At 51.4% G+C, this 19,728-nt stretch overlaps 1 protein-coding gene across 1 annotated transcript in view; it reads left to right on the forward strand.

Annotated features, from left to right (window-relative positions):
• The first annotated feature begins 2,411 nt into the window (after positions 1 to 2,411).
• Positions 2,412 to 19,728, forward strand: part of LOC140392914 (uncharacterized) — a 184,911-nt gene continuing 167,594 nt past the window's right edge. Inside the window, exons 1-2 of the mRNA XM_072478689.1 lie at positions 2,412 to 3,961; positions 17,094 to 17,409. Of these exons, the coding sequence (XP_072334790.1) occupies positions 2,509 to 3,961; positions 17,094 to 17,409 (1,769 nt within the window). The 5' untranslated portion in view covers positions 2,412 to 2,508. The remainder of the gene's footprint in view (positions 3,962 to 17,093; positions 17,410 to 19,728) is intronic.

The following is a 19,728-nucleotide window of genomic DNA, read 5'->3' on the forward strand; positions in this document are numbered from 1 at the left end:
TCCACAGGGAGCCCCCAGTACATGGTGTTCGAAGTGCGCTCAGGGAACAACATCAGTCAGGGACAAGGGGCTGGGCGGGGTACCCAGGGCTCTACTCAATCCAGCCGGAAGCATTTTAAGATGAGAACACCGAAAGTCCATGGGGGGTTTCCTGTGTCCCAGTCGGGGCATCCCGGATCGGAACCACAGGTGGTGTACGTGGTCCTGGGGCCCCAGGCTACGCAGAGTGCAGGATCCAACACCACCAGCACTGACGCGGTACCGCCCTTGCAGTATGTGCTGCTGACACCGGCGGGAGGGAACGGAACGGATGCTCCCGGAGCAGGATCACAAATGCAGTATGTCATCCTGGAGCCAATCCTTGACCAGCCAACGCCAGGATCCAACGCCACAGGGAGCCCCACGCCGGAGGCGACGACTCCCCTGGTGGATTATGTGGTCCTGGAACCAATGGTCAATCTGCCAGTCCAAACTCCCCATCCACCCCACCGGTCAGTGCCACACAGAATTCGAGAGCCGGCGCAGCATGAGGGGCTCACGCACCCCATGGTGGGGCCCCCTCTTCTGCAGCCCGAGGTGGCGTACCAGATGCTGGAGCCAGAAATGGAGCAGGTAGTCCAGACTATGCGCATCCCGGCTCGGGAGCCGGCGGTGCGGGTCCGGGAAGAAGAGGTGCTCGCCCCTCCTCTGGTCCCGCTACCAAGGCTGAGGTACGACCCGCTGGCGCGTGCCCCACCCCTCCGCCAGCTAGAGCCCCGGCTCGAGCGCCACCCCCCGGCTCTGCCCCGTCAGGTACTGATGGCGCCCCAGAGTGCCGGCTCCCTGCGCACCCCACCACCGGCGCGCGACAAGCTGGTCATGCAGTTGCCTGTGGAGTGGAGGACTGCGTCGGAGCAGCGCCGCATGCCGCACCCTGGCCCGGAGGCGGACTACCAGGTGCTGTCCCCTCCCAGGACACAGGCGCTCCTGATGCACCCACTGCAGGAGGAACCACACATGGGGCTTCGGCTCCAGGACGAACTGGTGCGGCCACGTGGGCCATTCCGCCGTCCGCTCAACAGGCCACTGGTGGACGGCCAAGAGATGGAGGTGGCCAGACATCCGCCGGGGTTGGGTCTACAGGTTGGGGATGAGATGCTGCAAGCCAGGCCCCGTACCGCCAGGCCGCATGGCAAGCTCCGCGGGCCCGAGCCAAGCCTCAGGAACCATCTGCCTGTTCCACGGCTCAGTTTCCACAACCACCACCCGCTGGCAGACTCCGAGGAGCAGCGTCTCTACCGGCCCCCGGCTCCTGGTACCAGCACCGCTGGAGAGATGCAGAGGCGCCTCAGCCCTGGGCCCCAGGCCGACCACCTGGTGCTGAAGCCGCAGGAGGTGCAGCACCTCTCCGAGCCGCTAGGCCGGCGCCCGTCCCCTTCAGCAGGTGGTGGTGAGGGGTGGGCATCCCTGACTGCGGAGCCCGAGCTCAGTCACCACCTGCCCACGCCCCACCTGCAGTACCACCGTCAGCTCAATGACGGGGAGCAGGAGACGGTGACGAGGATCCCACTCTGGGGCAGGGAACCTGTGCCGCACTTTGTGCACCACACAGGCTCCCTGGGACCTGGGAACCTGCGACGCCAGGCGGACCCCAATGCACGAGCTTCACACATCATACACCGGGCCCCTGCTCCCGGGACATGGAGCTCAGTCCGGGAGGCAGGGGATCGCAGCGGAAGCTCCAGAGCGCCCCGTGCCCTGGCACCAGGCCAGGCCCCACGCCTCCTGCACCACGCACCCGCAGCTGGAGTTCGACCCGCTGCCCAGGGGAGCCATGTCCCTCGCCCTGGCCCCGCCCACCGACCGAGGGGGCGTGTGCCCCCCCCTCGCATGGAGTTCCACCCCCGCCAGCATTTGCCACGCCCCACCATGGAGGGCAATCTTCTTGAGCCGCAGGTCCTGGAGGCCTACACCGAGGTGCCCCAGGTGCAGTACAGAGTAATTGCCCCGCAGGTGGAGCGTGACGTAATCGTGCCGTACATTGAGCACCATGTGGCTGCCCCCCACGTGGAGCACATCGTCCAAGAGCCCCACGTGGAGCACAAAGTCCTGGAGCCAAGGGTTGCACACATGGTCCTGGAGCCCCAGGTGGAGCATCAGGTCCTGGAGCCTGCTGTGGAACACCGGGTCTCTGGGCCACATGTGGAGCACGTGGTCCTGGAGCCTCAAGTTCAGCACCGTGTCAGTGAGCCGCACGTGGAGCACATCGTGGTTGAGCCCCTTGTGGAACACCAGGTCCTGGAGCCCCATGTCGAGCACCGGGTCTCTGGGCCACATGTGGAGCACGTGGTCCTGGAGCCTCAAGTTGAGCACCGTGTCAGTGAGCCGCACGTGGAGCACATCGTGGTCGAGCCCCTTGTGGAACATCAGGTCCTGGAGCCCCATGTCGAGCACCGGGTGTCCGGACCGCACGTGGAGCACGTGGTCCTGGAGCCTCGGGTTGAGCACCAGGTCCTGGAGCCCTACGTGATGCACCACGTCGCCGGGCCCCACGTGAAGCACATAGTCCTCGAGCCACAGGCCGAACACCATGTCAGCGAGCCCCATGTGGAGCACGTGGTCTTGGAACCTTGGGTCGAACACCACGTTGCTGAGCCCCACGTGAAGCACATTGTGGCTGAGCCCCCGGCCGAGCACCAGGTCTTGGAACCCTACGTGCAACACCACGTTGCCGAGCCCCACGTGGAGCACATTGTCCTGGAGCCCGCGGTGGAGCACCAAGTCTTGCAGCCCCTGGTAGAACACCGGGTGGAGGTGCCACATGTGCAGCATGTGGTCCTGGAGCCCCGGGTGGCGCACCATGTGGCCCGCCCGCCCCACATCAAGCACGTGGTCCTGGAGCCCCAGGTGGAGCATCGTGTGGCCCCCATCCAGGTGGTGCACCGGGTGCTGGCACCCCACGTTGAGCACCGAGTGATGCCCATCCAGGTTGTGGCCCACATGCAGGTTGTGGACCCGGTGGTGGCAATGAAGGTGGAATCCATGGCCCCAGAGCCCGTGGTGGTACGCAGACTCATTGAACCAGGCCCGGGTCGGCCCCTGATGGTGCCCTCACGGGAGGTGGAGGTGGATATGCCAGTCCGCCCCTTGACCCCACAAGAGGTGCTGCTCCGCCCTCCGTCCCCACAGAAGAAGTTTGTGCTCCATCCCCTGACCCTGCGGAAGGAGGACGTGCTCCCCTCACCACCCCACCAGAAGGTTGTCCTCCGCCCTCCGTCCCCACAGAAGGTCATGTTCCAACCCCATACCCTGCGGAAAAAAGGCGTGCTCCCCTCCTCGGTCCCGCGGGAGGGGGTCATGTTCCAGCCCCATACCCTGCGGCAAGAAGCTGTGCTCCCCTCCTCGGTCCCGCGGGAGGAGGTTATGCTCCAGCCCCCACCCCCATGGGGGAAGGTCGCCATCCGGGGCCCCCTGCCCCCACGGGGCGAGGTTAGGCTGCGCCCCTGGCTCCAAGCTCAAGAGGCGCAGGACGAGCGCCACGTCCTGCAGCCTCAGCCTCTCCGGCCGCCGCTCCCGCACTTCCGCAAGCAACCCCCTCTCTCGGACAGTGTGCGGCGGGCCTGGGAGGCTGCAGCCGTGCCGTCTGTGGCGGCCCGCGTGATGGCACGCCCTGCGGCCCAGCCGCCTCCGCACCTTCCTAGGCACCACATCACCATCCCGCCCTTCCCCAAAGACCTGGCGCTCCCCCGGCACCACGTCACCGCGCCCTGGCTGACCCACCATGTCCCCATCCCCAATGTCGTCCATCATGTGACCACCTCATTGACCGACAATGTCATCATGACCGTGCCCGAGGAGCCCAGGCCGCTGCACCAGGCAAGGATCACCATGGAGGACATGACGAATCAGAGTGGCGAGTCGAATGGCAGTGGGAGTGGAGATGAGGGGACATCTGGGAACGGAGGGACAGCTGAGAGAAAAGGTAACAATATAGACCTCCCTCTCAGTGAGGGAAATGTATGATTAACCCCCCTATAGTCCGACCCACTTTATATCCAGTGTCAGCACCCAGCGCTCCCAGGCACAGGTACAAATCAGCGCTCCCCCTAAATGACCATAAATCAAACGTTCAGACTTTGCAGCATGTGGACCCTCCAAAAGTATACCATTCTCTCAGTACTGACCCTCTGACAGTGTGGCACTCCCTCAGTACTGACTCTCCGACAGTGCGGCGCTCCCTCAGTACTGACTCTCCCACAGTGCGGCGCTCCCTCAGTACTGACTCTCCGACAGTGCAGCGCTCCCTCAGTACTGGCCCTCCATCAGTGCGGCTCTCCCTCAGTACTGACTCTCCGACAGTGTGGCGCTCCCTCAGTACTGACTCTCCGACAGTGCGGCGCTCCCTCAGTACTGACCCTCTGACAGTGCGGCGCTCCCTCAGTACTGACCCTCTGACAGTGCAAACTCTCTGAGACTGACCCTCTGACAGTGCGGAACTCTCTCAGACTGACTCTCTGACAGTGCGACTCTCCCTCTACTGACTCTCTGATAGTGCGGTGCTCCCTCAGTACTGAACTCTCTGACAGTGCAGTTCTCCCACTGTACTGACTCTCTGATAGTGCAGCACTCGCTCAGTACTGACTCTCTGACAGCGTGGCGCTCCCTCAGTATTGACACTCCGACAATGAGGCAGTCCCTCAGTCGTGTGCCTCCGACAGTGCAGCACGCTCTCAGTTATGACTCTCTGACATGGTGGCGCTACCTTAGTACTGATCCTCCGACCATGTGGCACACCCTCAACACTGAGTCTGCCACAGTGTGGCGCTCACTCAATACGGACCCCCGACTGAGCAGTGCCCACTCAGTACTAATCTTCCAACAGTGCAGCACTCAGTCAGTACTGAATTTCCCTTAGTGTCCAAAAAGGTTAGGTGGTTCCTGGGTTATGGGGGAGGCTGGTTTAGCTCAGTGGGCTAAGCAGCTGGCTTGTAATGCAGAACAAGGCCAGCAGCGCGGGTTTAATTCCCATACCGGCCTCCCCGAACAGGTGCTGGAATGTGGCGACTAGGGGCTTTTCACAGTAACTTCATTGAAGCCTACTTGTGACAATAAGCGATTATTATTATTAAAGAGGCTAGGGTGGATGGATGGGGTTAAGTAGGGTGCACTTTCCAAGGGCCGGTGCAGACTCGATGGGCTGAATGGCCTCCTTCTGCACTGTAAATTCTCCGATTCTATGATTCTATGACCCTTCGACAGTGAGGTGCTCCCTTAGTACTGAGCCTCCAACATGCAGCATTCCCTCAGTATTGACAGTGTGACCCTCCCTCATTACTGCTCTTACAACAATGCGGCCCTCCCTCAGTACTGACCCTCTGACAGTGCATCACTCCCTCATTACTGCCTCGACAATGCGGCACTCCCTCAGTACTGACTCTCTGACAGTGCAGCGCTCCCTCAGTACTGACCCTCCGTCATGGCACCACTCCCTCAGTACTGACCCTCCGACAGTGCATTGCACCCTCAACACTGACCTTCCGACAGTGCAATACTCCCTCAGGACTGACCCTCTGACAGTGCAGCGCTCCCTCAGTACTGACCCTCTGACAGTGCAGCCCTCCCTCATTTCTGACCCTCCCACAGTGCGCCGCTCCCTCAATGTTATGGGCTAGGGTTTAGAGAACACCTACGGGTATCATGGAGTTCACCTGACCCACGACTTTTACCAAATTGTGGTTATGGGGAGCACAAGGGCCTACTTTGCAGGTGTGATGCAACAGAGATCTAAAGTATATTTAAACAAAACCCATGTTTATTTATGAATCCAGTTAACACTTTATAAATTCACAGTAAACATCTTAACAGCTATCAACACCAATAATCCCCACAGATACGATATTCCATAAGTAACCCTTCATAACCTTCCTAACCACATCCATAAGACCAAAAGACCCTTTTTGCAGATAGACAGCAAGTTTAAATTCTCTACAGAAACAGGTATTACTTTGAAATCCTCAATTGATCTGGAGACAGTCTTTAGATTGCAGAGAGAGATTAATGCACATTCTTGCTGTGACTTTAGCTTCTTCAACTCTGAAAACGAAACTAAAACACACAGACACACACCAGCTTTTGCTCAAAGCGAAAGTAAAAGCAGAGTCACAGCTATGCTTCACCCACACACTGAAACCACTGCAGCTATTTGATAAACACCCATTTCTTAAAGGTACATCCACTATGGTTATTTGATACACATCCATTTCTTAAAGGTACTCTCACATGACACCTCCCCCGAAGAAAAAATAAATAAACCATCAACTTCAAGATGGTTTCATTTTTCAGCTTTTCCCTTTCCTTTAAGAAATATTGACAGTGAATATATGTTTTTTTTAACAAAACGAAACACGCTAACATTTATAATAACATGGTCCATTTCAGTTCTTCTTCCTCCACCAAACCTGCTTCTTTTCATCACATTCGTGACAAAGCATCGGCTATCACGTTTTCTTGTCCTGACGTATGTACTATTTTAAAATGAAATGGCTGTAACAATAAACTCCAGCGGACCAGCCTTGCATTGTTATTCCGGAATCGCTCCAAAAACGTCAATGGATTATGATCAGTATACATAACGGTGTGAGACGGATTGCTGGTCACATAAATTTGAAAATGTTGCAAAGCCAGCACCAAGCTCAAAGTCTCCTTCTCAATCATTGAATACTTCTTCTGGTGAGAATTCAATTTCTTTGAAAAATAACCGATAGGCCGCTCAGTTCTTCATCATCTTCTTGTAGAAGCACCGCCACCTACGCCCACATCACTCGCATCAACAGCCACTTTGACTGGTTTTGTATAATTTGGGATAGCTAACACAGGAGCAGTGATTAACACAGCCTTCTGGCAGTCAAATGCCTGTTGACACTCCACTGTCCACTTAAATTTGCTATGCTTCCTTAGCAAGTCTGTCAGTGGAGCAACCACACTGATAAAACTTGGCACAAATTTCCGGTAGAATCCACTCATGGCAAGAAATTGTATTATTTCCCGTCATGTCGAGGGTATTGGAAACTCCTCAATAACTTTTGTTTTCACATCCCGTGGGACCATTAGACCCTGCCCAATTGTATGGCCCAGCAAAGTGACTTGGGCTTTTTCAAATTCACTTTTGGCTAGGTTTACCACCAAACCCGCCTCCTGAAGTTGATCGAATAACTCTATCAGATGCTTTAAATGTTCTTTCCATGTCTGGCTGAAAATTACCAGATCGTCGATGTATACCGCACAATTGGGTAATCCTGAAACAACTGTATTAGTTAACCATTGAAATGTGGCTGGGGCGTTTTTCATGCCAAATGACATAACTTTGAATTGGTACATACCATCTGGAGTCACAAAAGCTGAAATCTCCTTCGCCTTTTTGGATAAAGGTACTTGCCAGTAACCTTTAAGTAAATCCAGTTTGGAAATAAAAGCAGATTGTCCCACTTTCTCAATGCAATCCTCCAAACGTGGGATAGGATAAGAGTCCGTTCTTGTAACTGCATTAACCTTTCTATAGTCCACACACAACCATTGGGTACCATCCGGTTTTGGTACCATCACTATGGGTGAGCTCCATTGGCTGCAACCGACGTCAATTATGCCATTTTTAAGCATACTTTCAATCTCTTTGTTAACCTGTGCCAATTTTTAAGGGTTAAGTCGATATGGATGTTGTTTAATTGGAACAGCATTTCCCACATCTACATCATGTATAGCCATTTTAGTACTTCTCAATTTATCCCCACAAACTTGCCCATGTGATATCAATAATTCTTTTCAGGTCAGTTCGTTTTTCCTCTGGAAGGTAACTCAACAACTTATCCCAATTTTTAAGAACATCCTCATTTTCCAATTTAATTTGAGATATGTCAAATTCAAAGTAATCTGGATTTGGTTCGTCACTTTGAGTTAGAATCATTAAAACCTCCTCCTTTTGCTCTCCTTCCCTTTCAAAGTACCTTTTAAGGATATTGACATGACACTCGGTGAGTCTTCCTTCTATCCGGCGTTCTTACCACATAATTCACCTCACTTAATTTCCTTTCACTCTGATAAGGTTCTCAAAACCTTGCTTTTAAAGGATCACCCACTGGTAACAATACTAAAACTTTATCTTCACTGACAAAACTACGAACTTTGGATTTCTTGTCTGCTACCAGTTTCATCATATGTTGTGCAATTTTTAAATGCTGTCTAGCCAATTCCCCTGTTCTGTTTAATAGTTCCTTAAAATTTGACACGTAATCCAATAATGTAAGTTCCGATTTCTCACTCACCAATTTTTCCTTAATCAATTTAAGTGGTCTTCTTACCCCATGACCAAAAATTAGTTCAAAAGGACTAAATTTGGTTGACTCATTAGGTGCATCCCTAATTGTAAACATTATGAATGGAATTTCTTTATCCCAATCCTCTGGATAATCGTGACAATAAACCCTCAACATAATCTTTAGTGTCTGATGCCACCTTTCTAATGCTCGCTGTGATTCTGGATGGTACGCAGTTGATTTAAATTGTTTTATTCCTTAAGCTACCCATAACTGAAGTAAAATTTGATCCTTGATCCGATTATATTTTGTGGGTAGTCCATATCTAGTAAAGAATTTAATTAACTCCTCCACAATCTTTTTAGCTGTAATATTGCGTACTGGAATGGCCTCTGGAAAACTAGTAGACACATCCATTATAGTCAAAAGATATTGATTCCCACTTTTCGTTTTAGGAAGCGGTCCTACACAATCAATAAAAATGTTTTGTATTTTAGCTTGAGTTTTCCTTACTCCCAAATGACCTCCCACTGGTATCTCATGTGCAACTCGCAACACCTCCTTTCTGTACCCTACCGACAATACTACTTGATGAACGTCTGCCCACTTTTCATCCGCTTGCATATGTAAAGGTCTCCATTTTCTCATCAAGACATCACTTTTACGGTAATAACACTCTGGTATACTCTCAGATTCCTCTTCCGTATGTGTTTTCTGATATATCCGTTTTATTTCTACATCTTTCTGTTGTAACTCCGCCAATTTTCCTGAACTAAAAATATCTGCCTCATCCTCCACCTATTCTTTTCCAACTATCTGATCAAAAATTGTTTCTGATAATGGAAATTCAACTTTATCTTAACTCTCTGATTTCTCCTCTTGTCTTAATCTGTGACTTTGTGACCTTGTTACTACACAATCCGGAAAAATCCCAGGATGCTCGTCCTTCAACACTTCAGTTGTCCGATTTTCCAATGGCTTATCAACCACAGTAGGCATCACTCCCACCTGCGATCCAGCTATATCATTACCCAAGATAAACTGTACTCCTGGACAAGATAGTTTATCTATTACTCCTACTACCACTTCACCACTTTTCACTGGACTTTCCAACCTTACCTTATATAATGGAACACTACTCTTCTCACCCTGAATTCCGCATATTACCACCTTTTCTGGCAATATTCTTCCCAAACTACATAAGTCCTCATCTCTTACCATTAAAGATTGACCAGCTCCCGTATCTCTTAAAATTGTGACTTCTTTACCTGCTCCTTCTGGTTCACACGAGTAAACTTTACCCACACAAGTAAATTCTTTGAAGAGATTTGGCACCTTCTTATCAATCACCTCTTGATCAGGCTGTACAAACTTTTGCACCTCCTTCACTTCCCTTGGTCTTTCCTTTACCACTTTAACAAACCCCACTGTCTTATCCTGTTTTACCACCTCAGCCTTCCCAGTGCTTTTCTTCAACCACCAACACTGTGACTTTACATGGCCTAGTTTATTACAGTGAAAACATTTGAAACTTTTCATTTCTCTTCCATCCTCCTGGATTTGTTTTTTAATCTGAGGTACACTCTCCTTATTGTCTCCCATCAGATCTCCTTTACCTTTACAACTTGAGTATTTCTCATGTCCCCAGTTTCTATCCGTCACAGGCTGAAACTGACGTCGGAAACCAAGCTTTGATTTATGAACTAATTCATAATCATCTGCCATTTCTGCTGCTAACCTCGCAGTTTTAACCCTCAGCTCTTCCACATGAGTTCTCACTACATCAGGAATTGAATTTTTAAACTCCTCCAAAAGTATAATTTCTCTGAGAACTTCATACGTTTGGTCTATTTTCAAAGCCCTTATCCACCTATCAAAGTTACTCTGTTTGATCCTTTCAAACTCCATGTATGTTTGACCAGGTTCTTTCCTTAAATTTTTAAACCTTTGTCTGTAGGCTTCAGGCACTAGTTCATATGCACCTGAGATGGATTTTTTCACCTCCTCATATGTCCCAGATACCTCCTCTGATAGTGATGCAAACACTTCACTAGCTCTACCGACCAGCTTTGTTTGAATCAGTAACACCCACATGTCCTGTGGCCATTTCATTTGTTTAGGCACCTTCTCAAATGAAATGAAAAAGGCTTCTAACTCCTTCTCATCAAACCTTGGCAATACTTGGACATATTTACCAAACCTTTGACTATGATGCTTGTTCTCTTTATCCTCATCACTATCCTCCAACTGTACGTAACCCTTTACATCTGCTAATTTTAACTGACTGTCATGTTTCATGGCCATGATCTGCAGCTCCCTTTCTCTCTCTTTTTCTCTCATTGCATATTCAAGCTGCTTTAATTCTTTCTCATGTGCCAGTTGCTTAATCTGTAACTGAATTTTAGCAAGTTCTAATGAGTCAGACTGTATCTCAGGCAATTCTAAATGCTCAGCTAGTGCAGTAAGTGCCTCTTCTTTTCGTATTATAGAACATAGAACTGTACAGCACAGTACAGGCCCTTCGGCCCACGATGTTGTGCCGAACTAGTCTGAAACTAAGATCAAATCAGCCTACTCCCAATCATTCTGGTGTGCTCCATGTGCCTATCCAATAACCGCTTGAAAGTTCCTAAAGTGTCCGACTCCACTACCATAGCTGGGAGTGCGTTCCATGCCACAACCACTCTCTGAGGAAAGAACCTACCTCTGACATCCCTCCTATATCTTCCACCATGAACCTTATAGTTATGCCCTCTTGTAACAGCTACATCCACCCGAGGTAAAAGCTGCTGAATGTCCACTCTATCTATCCCTCTCATCATCTTATACACCTCTCATCCTCCTTCGCTCCAATGAGAAAAGCCCTAGCTCCCTCAACCTTTCCTCATAAGACCTATACTTCAATTGAGGCAGCATCCTGGTATATCTCCTTTGCACCCTTTCCAATGCTTCCACATCCTTCCTATAATGAGGTGACCAGAACTGCACACAATACTCCAAATGTGATCTAACCAAGGTCTTGTACAGTTGCAGCATAACCTCACGGCTCCTAAACTCAATCCCCCTGTTAATAAATGCTAACACACTATAGGCCTTCTTCACGGCTCTATCCACTTGGGTGGCAAATTCCAGAGATCTATGGACATGAACTCCGAGATCTCTCTGCTCCTCCACATTCTTCAGAACCCTGTCGTTAACCCTGTAATCCGCATTCAAATTTGTCCTACCAAAATGAATCACCTCACACTTATCAGGGATAAACTCCACCTGCCACTTTTCAGCCCAGCTCTACATCCTATCAATATCTCTTTGCAGCCTACAACAGCCCTCCACATTATCCACTACTCCACCAATCTTGGTGTCATCAGCAAATTTACGAAGCCAACCTTCAACTCCATCATCCAAGTCATTGATAAAAATCACAAATAGCAGAGGACCCTGCACTGATCCCTGTGGTACACCGCTGGTGACTGGGCTCCAGGATGAAAATTTACCATCTACCACCACCCTCTGTCTTCTATGTGATAGCCAGTTACTGATCCAATCGGCCAAATTTCCCTCTATGCCATGCCTCTATACTTTCTGCATGAGCCGACCATGGGGCACCTTATCAAACGCCTTACTAAAATCCATGTATATGACATCAACTGCTCTAACTTCATCTATGTACTTAGCTACCTCCTCAAAGAATACAATCAAACTTGTGAGGCAAGACTTACCCCTCAGAAATCCGTGCTGACTATCCTGGATTAAGCTGTATCTTTCCAAATGATCATAAATCCTATCCCTCAGGACCCTTTCCAATAATTTACAGATGACCGAAGTGAGACTAATCGGCCTATAATTCCCAGGGTTAGACCTATTCCCTTTCTTGAACAAGGGGACAACATTCGCCTCTCTCCAGTCTTCTGGCACTATTCCTGTAGACAGTGAGGACATAAAGATCAAAGCCAAAGGCTCTGCAATCTCATCCCTCGCCTCCCAAAGAATCCTAGGATATATCCCATCAGGCCCAGGGGACTTATCTATCCTCAGGCTTCTCAAAATTTCTAACACATCTTCCTTCTGAATATCTACTCCCTCCAGCCTACCAGCCTGTATCGCACTATCCTCCTCAACAATATGGCCCCTCTCCTTTGTGAACACTGAAGAAAAGTATTCATTTAGGGCCTCTCCTATATCTTCAGACTCCATGCACACGTTCCCACTACTGTCCTTGACTGGCCCTAACTTCACCTTGGTCATTCTTTTATTCCTCACATAAGTGTAAAAAGCCGTGGGGTTTTCCTTGATCCTACCCGCCAAGGACTTCTCATGCCCCCTCCTACCTCTCCTCAGCCCTTTCTTGAGCTCCTTCCTAGCTATCTTGTATCCCTCAAGTGCCCTAACTGGGAACCTTGTTTTCTCATCCTTACATAAGCCCCCTTCTTCCTCTTGACAAGACATTCAACCTCTTTTGTAAACCATGGTTCCCTCACTTGACCATTTCCTCCCTGCCTGACAGGGACATACATATCAAGGACACGCAGTATTTGCTCCTTAAACAAGCTCCACATCTCAATTGTGCCTATCCCTGACAGTTCCTGTTTCCATCTTATGCTCCCCAATTCTTGCCTAATCGCATCATAATTACCCTTCTCCCAGTTATAAACCTTGCCCTGCCATATGTTCCTATCCATTGCTATAGTGAAAGTCACCGAATTGTGGTCACTATCTCCAAAGTGCTCTCCCACAACCAAATCTAACACTTGGCCCGGTTCATTACCCAGTACCAAATCCAATGTGGCCCCACCTCTTGTCGGTCTATCCACATATTGTGTGAGGAAACCCTGCTGCACACACTGGATAAAAACAGCCCCATCCAAACTATTCAAATTAGTGGTTCCAATCAATATTTGGAAAGTTAAAGTCACCCATGACAACTACCCTGTGACTACAGCACCTATACATAATCTGCATTGCAATCTTTTCCTCCACATATCTGTTACTGTTTGGGGGCCTATAGAAAACTCCTAACAAAGTGACCGCTCCTTTCCTATTTCTAACTTCAGCCCACACTACCTCAGTCGACAGATCCTCCTCAAACTGCCTTTCTGCAACCATTAAACTATCCATGATTAACAATGCTACTCCTCCACCTCTTTTACCACCTTCCCTAATCTTACTGAAACATCTAAACCCCGGAACCTCCAACAACCAATCCTGCCCCTGTTCTATCCACGTCTCCGTAATGGCCACAACATCATAGTCCCAGGTACCAATCCATGCTTCAAGCTCACCAACCTTATTCCTGATGCTCCTCGCATTGAAGTAGACACACTTCAAACCACCTTCATGCCTGCAGATCCACTCTTGTGACCTTAATACCTTCCTCAATACTGCACTACCCTCAACTTCCTGAACTCCAGCAACGCTATCTCCTGGACTACAAATCAGTTTTCCATCCCCCTGCCAAATTAGTTTAAACCCCCCCGAAGAGCTGTTGCAAATTTCCCTCCCAGGATATTGGTGCCCCTCTGGTTCAGGTGTAACCCGTCCTGTTTGTACAGGTCCCACCTTCCCCAGAATGTGCTCCAATTATCCAAGTAACTGAAACCCTCCCACCTACTCCATCCCTGTAGCCACGTGTTTATTTGCACTCTCTCCCTGTTCCTCCCCTCACTAGCACGTGGCACTGGCAGCAAACCAGAGATGACAACACGGTCTGTCCTGGCTCTCTCTCCTAGCTCCCTGAATTCCTGTTTTACATCCCCGTCCCTTTTCCTACCTATGTCGTTGGTACCGATGTGTACCACAACTTTTTGTTTAAAATAATTTTTGTGAAGGTTTTCATAAAATATCAATAACAAAATGAACAAAAGAACCCAACAGGGTTAAGTACAAAACACAGTCTAGAAAAGCAACCCTCCATACCCTCCTCCCCCTGAACATAAATAATAAATTAACATTAACACCCCGACTTAACACACCAGGTATATACACCCCCTCAGACCCTTCAGTGTAAATAACATAAACAAAAAATAATAAAGCCCCCCCCTCCGAGCTGCTGTTGCCATTGACCAATGTCTATCGTTCTGCCAGAAAGTCTAAGAACGGTTGCCACCGCCAATCGCGGCGCTCCCTCAATAATGACCCTCTGACAGTCAACACTCCTTCATTTCTGACCCTCCGACAGTGTGGTGCTCCCTCAGTACTGCCCCTCCAACAGTGCGGCGCTCACACAGTACTGACCCTCTGATAGTGCAGCTCTCCCTCAGTACTGACCCTCCGACAGTGCAGCACTCCCTCAGTACTGACCCTCTGACAGTGCAGCACTCCCTCAGTACTGACCCTCTGACAGTGCGGCGCTCCCCCAGTACTGAACCTCTGACATGCAACGCTACCTCACTACTGACTCTGTGACAGCACGGCGCTCCACAGCGCGGCGCTCCCTCAATAATGACCCTCTGACAGTGCAGCACTCCCTCATCTCTGACACTCCCACAGTGCAAGTCTCCCTCAAGACTGACCCTCCCACAGTACGGCCCTCCCTCAACACTGACCCTCTGACTTAGCATCACTTCCTCAGTACTGACCATCCAACAGTGCGGCAATCACTCAGTCCTGACCCTCTGACAGTGCAGTTGCTCTCTCCACACTTTCGCTCCGACAGTGTAGCACTCACTCAGTGCTGACTCTCTGACAGCACGGCGCTCCACAGCACGCACTCCCTCATTTCTGACCCTCCGATAGTGCGGCACTCCCTAAGTACTAACCCTCCCACAGTGCAGAATTCTCACATTACTGACCCTCCGACGGTGCAGCACTCCCTTATTACTGACCCTCCGACAGTGCGGCTCTCCCTCAGTATTGACCCTCCAACAGTGCGGAGCACCCTCAGTACTGACTCTCTGACAGTGCGATGCTACCTCAGTACTGACCCTCCGACTGTGCGGCGCTCCCTCAGTACTGACTCTCTGACAGTGCGATGCTACCTCAGTACTGACTCTCTGACAGTGTGGCACTCCCTCAGTGCTGACCCTCTGACAGTGTGATGCTACCTCAGTACTGACTCTCTGACAGTGCGGCACTCCCTCAGTACTGACCCTCTGAAAGTGTGGCACTCCCTCAGTACTGACCCTCTGACAGTGCGGCACTCCCTCAGTACTGCACCTCTGACAGTGCGGCGCTCCCTCAGTACTAACCCTCTGAGGTGCGGCACTCCCTCGGTACTGACCCTCTGACAGTGCAGCACTCCCTCAGTACTGACCCTCTGACAGTGCGGCACTCCCTCAGTGCTGACCCTCTGACAGTGCAGCGCTCCCTCAGTACTGACCCTCTGACAGTGCAGCGCTCCCTCAGTACTGACCCTCTGACAGTGCGGCACTCCCTCAGTGCTGACCCTCTGACAATGCAGCGCTCCCTCAGTACTGACTCTGACAGTGCGGCGCTCCCTCAGTACTGACCCTCTGACAGTGTGGCCCTCCCTCAGTACTGACCCTCTGACAGTGCGGCGCTCCCTCAGTACTGACCCTCTGACAGTGTGGCCCTCCCTCAGTACTGACCCTCTGACAGTGCAGCGCTCCCTCAGTACTGACCCCCTGACAGTGCGGCACTCCCTCAGTACTGACCCTCTGACAGTGCGGCGCTCCCTCAGTACTGACCCTCTGACAGTGCGTCACTCCCTCAGTGCTGACCCTGTGACAGTGCAGCGCTCCCTCAGTACTGACCCTCTGACAGTGCAGCGCTACCTCAGTACTGACCCTCTGACAGTGCAGCACTCCCTAAGTGCTGACCCTCTGACAATGCAGCGCTCCCTCAGTACTGACTCTCTGACAGTGCAGCGCTCCCTCAGCACTGACCCTCTGACAGTGCGGAACTCCCTCAGTGCTGACCCTCTGACAGTGCAGCGCTCCCTCAGTACTGACTCTGAGAGTGCAGCGCTCCCTCAGTACTGACCCTCTGACAGTGCGGCGCTCCCTCAGTACTGACCCTCTGACCGTGCGGCAGTCTCTCAGTGCTGACCCTCTGACAGTGCAGCACTCCCTCAGTACTGACCCTCTGACAGTGCGGCACTCCCTCAGTACTGTCTCTCTGACAGTGCGGCACTCCCTCAGTACTGACCCTCTGACAGTGCAGCGCTCACTCAGTACTGACCCTCTGACAGTGCGGCACTCCCTCAGTACTGACCCTCTGACAGTGCGGCGCTCCCTAAGTGCTGACCCTCTGACAGCGCGGCGCTCCCTCAGTACTGACCCTCTGACAGTGCGGCTCTCCCTAAGTGCTGACCCTCTGACAGTGCAGCACTCCCTCAGTACTGACCCTCTGACAGTGCGGCTCTCCCTCAGTACTGACCCTCTGACAGTGCGGCTCTCCCTAAGTGCTGACCCTCTGACAGTGCTGCACTCCCTCAGTACTGACCCTCTGACAGTGCGGCTCTCCCTAAGTGCTGACCCTCTGACAGTGCAGCACTCCCTCAGTACTGACCCTCTGACAGCGCGGCGCTCCCTCAGTACTGACCCTCTGACAGTGCAGCGCTCCCTAAGTGCTGACCCTTCGACAGTGCGGCTCTCCCTCAGTACTGACCCTCTGACAGTGCGGCTCTCCCTCAGTACTGACCCTCTGACTGTGCGGCACTCCCTCAATACTGACCCTCTGACAGTGCGACGCTCCCTAAGTGCTGACCCTCTGACAGCGCGGCGCTCCCTAAGTGCTGACCCTCTGACAGCGCGGCGCTCCCTAAGTGCTGACCCTCTGACAGTGCGGTGCTGGGCCAGCCGATGGTAATTGGTTAATCCTTATGTTTTTGAAATATCTGTTATTCAGGGCATTGGAATTCCCCTCTGCTGCACTCTCCATTCCCCATGTCCGGGGTCCTCCCGCAGGCCCGTCCCCCTGGGCCCGAAGTCCCTTCCATCGTTGACAAGAATGTGAAAAGTCTACTGAACTACACCATCGACATCGACAAAGCGGAGGCCTCCTCCTCACCCGCCGCCACCCGTTGGCCCCTGTCCCCCAACCCACTCACCCACCACAACCGTTCGCTGCGATCTGCGAGGAGGGCCGTCGTCGCCTTCGCCCGATCCAACCTGGATGCCGAAATGGAGTTGGGGCACGAGTGGCAACTGCAGACTCTGAGCGGGTGAGCGATCCATGGAGGGGGAGGTGGGTGTGGGAGGGAAGGAGGGCAGGGGAGGGGAAGGGTGCTGGGGTGCGGGGACAGAGGACGAACTGCGAGGGACCGGAGAATTGATGGGGCACCTGATGAAATGTCGAGCGGATGCTGGGGTGATGCGAGAGGTTGAGAGGGGATTGGCATGAAATGGAGTGAATTGGCAAGAGGTTTTGTGGGAATTGGCAAGATGTTGAAAGGGAATTGGTGAAAGGTTGAGAGGAAACAGGCCATAAGTTGAGAGGGAATTGGCGAGATAGTGAGAGGGAATTGGTGAGATAGTGAGAGGGAATTGGTGAGATAGTGAGAGGGGTTGGCGAGATAGTGAGGGATTCGCGAGATAGTGAGGAATTGGCGAAATAGTGAGAGGGAATTGGCGAGATAGTGAGGGATTGGTGAGATAGTGAGAGGGAATTGGTGAGATAGAGAGAGGGAATTGGTGAGATAGTGAGAGGGAATTGGTGAGATAGTGAGAGGGAAGGTAGTGAGAGAGAGGTTGGGAGAGAATTGGTGAGAGGTTGGTAGGGAATTGGCGAGAGGTTGGGAGGGAATTGGCGAGAGTTTGAAAGGGAATTGGCGAGAGGTTGAGAGGGAATTGGCGAGATAGTGAGAGGCAATTGGCGAGAGGTTGAGAGGGAATTGGCGAGAGGTTGAGAGGGAATTGGCGAGAGGTTGAGAGGGAATTGGCGAGACGTTGAGAGGGAATTGGCGAGACGTTGAGAGGGAATTGGCGAGAGTTTGAGAGGGAATTGGGGAGAGGTTGGGAGGGAATTGGCAAGAGTTTGAGAGGGAATTGGGGAGAGGTTGAGAGGGAATTGGCGAGAGATGAGAGGGAATTGGCGAGAGGTTGAGAGGGAATTGGCGAGAGGTTGAGGGAATTGGCGAGAGGTTGAGAGGGAATTGGCGAGATAGTGAGAGGGATTGGTGAGATAGTGAGAGGGATTGGTGAAATAGTGAGAGGGAATTGGCGAGATAGTGAGAGGTATTGGCGAGATAGTGAGAGGGAATTGGCGAGAGGTTGAGAGGGAATTGGCGAGAGGTTGAGAGGGAATTGGCGAGATAGTGAGGGAATTGCCGAGATAGTGAGAGGGATTGGTGAGATATTGAGAGGGATTGGTGAAATAGTGAGAGGGATTGGCGAGATAGTGAGAGGTATTGGCGAGATAGTGAGAGGGAATTGGCGAAAAGTGAGAGGGAAGTGGCGAGAAGTTGAGAAGGAATTGGCGAGAGGTTGAGAGGGAATTGGCGAGACATTGAGAGGGAATTGGCGAGAGGTTGAGAGGGAATTGGCGAGACTTTGAGAGGGAATTGGCGAGAGGTTGGGAGAGAATTGGCGAGAGGTTGGTAGGGAATTGGCGAGAGGTTGAGAGGGAATTGGCGAGATAGTGAGAGGGAATTGGCGAGATAGCGAGAGGCAATTGGCGAGAGGTTGAGAGGGAATTGGCGAGAGGTTGAGAGGGAATTGGCGAGAGGTTGAGAGGGAGTTTGCGACAGGTTGAGAGGGAATTGGCGAGACGTTGAGAGGGAATTGGCGAGAGTTTGAGAGGGAATTGGGGAGAGGTTGGGAGGGAATTGGCAAGAGTTTGAGAGGGAATTGGGGAGAGGTTGAGAGGGAATTGGCGAGAGATGAGAGGGAATTGGCGAGAGGTTGAGAGGGAATTGGCGAGAGGCTGAGGGAATTGGCGAGAGTTTGAGAGGAAATTGGGGAGATGTTGGGAGGGAATTGGTAAGAGTTTGAGAGGGAATTGGGGAGAGGTTGGGAGGGAATTGGCGAGAGTTTGAGAGGAAATTGGGGAGATGTTGGGAGGGAGTTGGAAGAAGTTTTTTTTTATACATGTTTTATTGAGTTTTAGGTGCACAAAACAAATATAAATATGAACAAACTGTGGGAGGTAAACAAGAGACTATATCAGAAGTAAAACTAGAACTATTTACACATAGATCGGTTGTGACTGTTTACATAATACATTGCAGTTTTCCCTTCCTTTTCATTTATTCGCTCCTTGCAGTGTTTGTAGGGTGATTGTGGACCCCTGCGTTTCGTTCCTAACTGCTTTTCCCTTTGCCTTTCTTCCCTTTGGTTCAGGTTGTTGTTCGCCCCTGCCCCCCCTTGTGTCTCCTGGTTCCTTTGTTGGGCTTGGTTGAGTTCCTTGTTCCCCTTGCCAGCGAGTCTGTGAACATCACCCGCAGGTGCGGGGCCAGTACCGTCACAAATGTTTTGTAGAAGTCCGCTGGGAACCTGTCCGGTCCCGGTGCCACCCCCGCCTGCATGGAGCTAATACTCTCCAT

The sequence above is a fragment of the Scyliorhinus torazame genome, chromosome 16 (genome assembly GCF_047496885.1).
Source record: "Scyliorhinus torazame isolate Kashiwa2021f chromosome 16, sScyTor2.1, whole genome shotgun sequence".
NCBI classification, from domain to species: domain Eukaryota; kingdom Metazoa; phylum Chordata; class Chondrichthyes; order Carcharhiniformes; family Scyliorhinidae; genus Scyliorhinus; species Scyliorhinus torazame.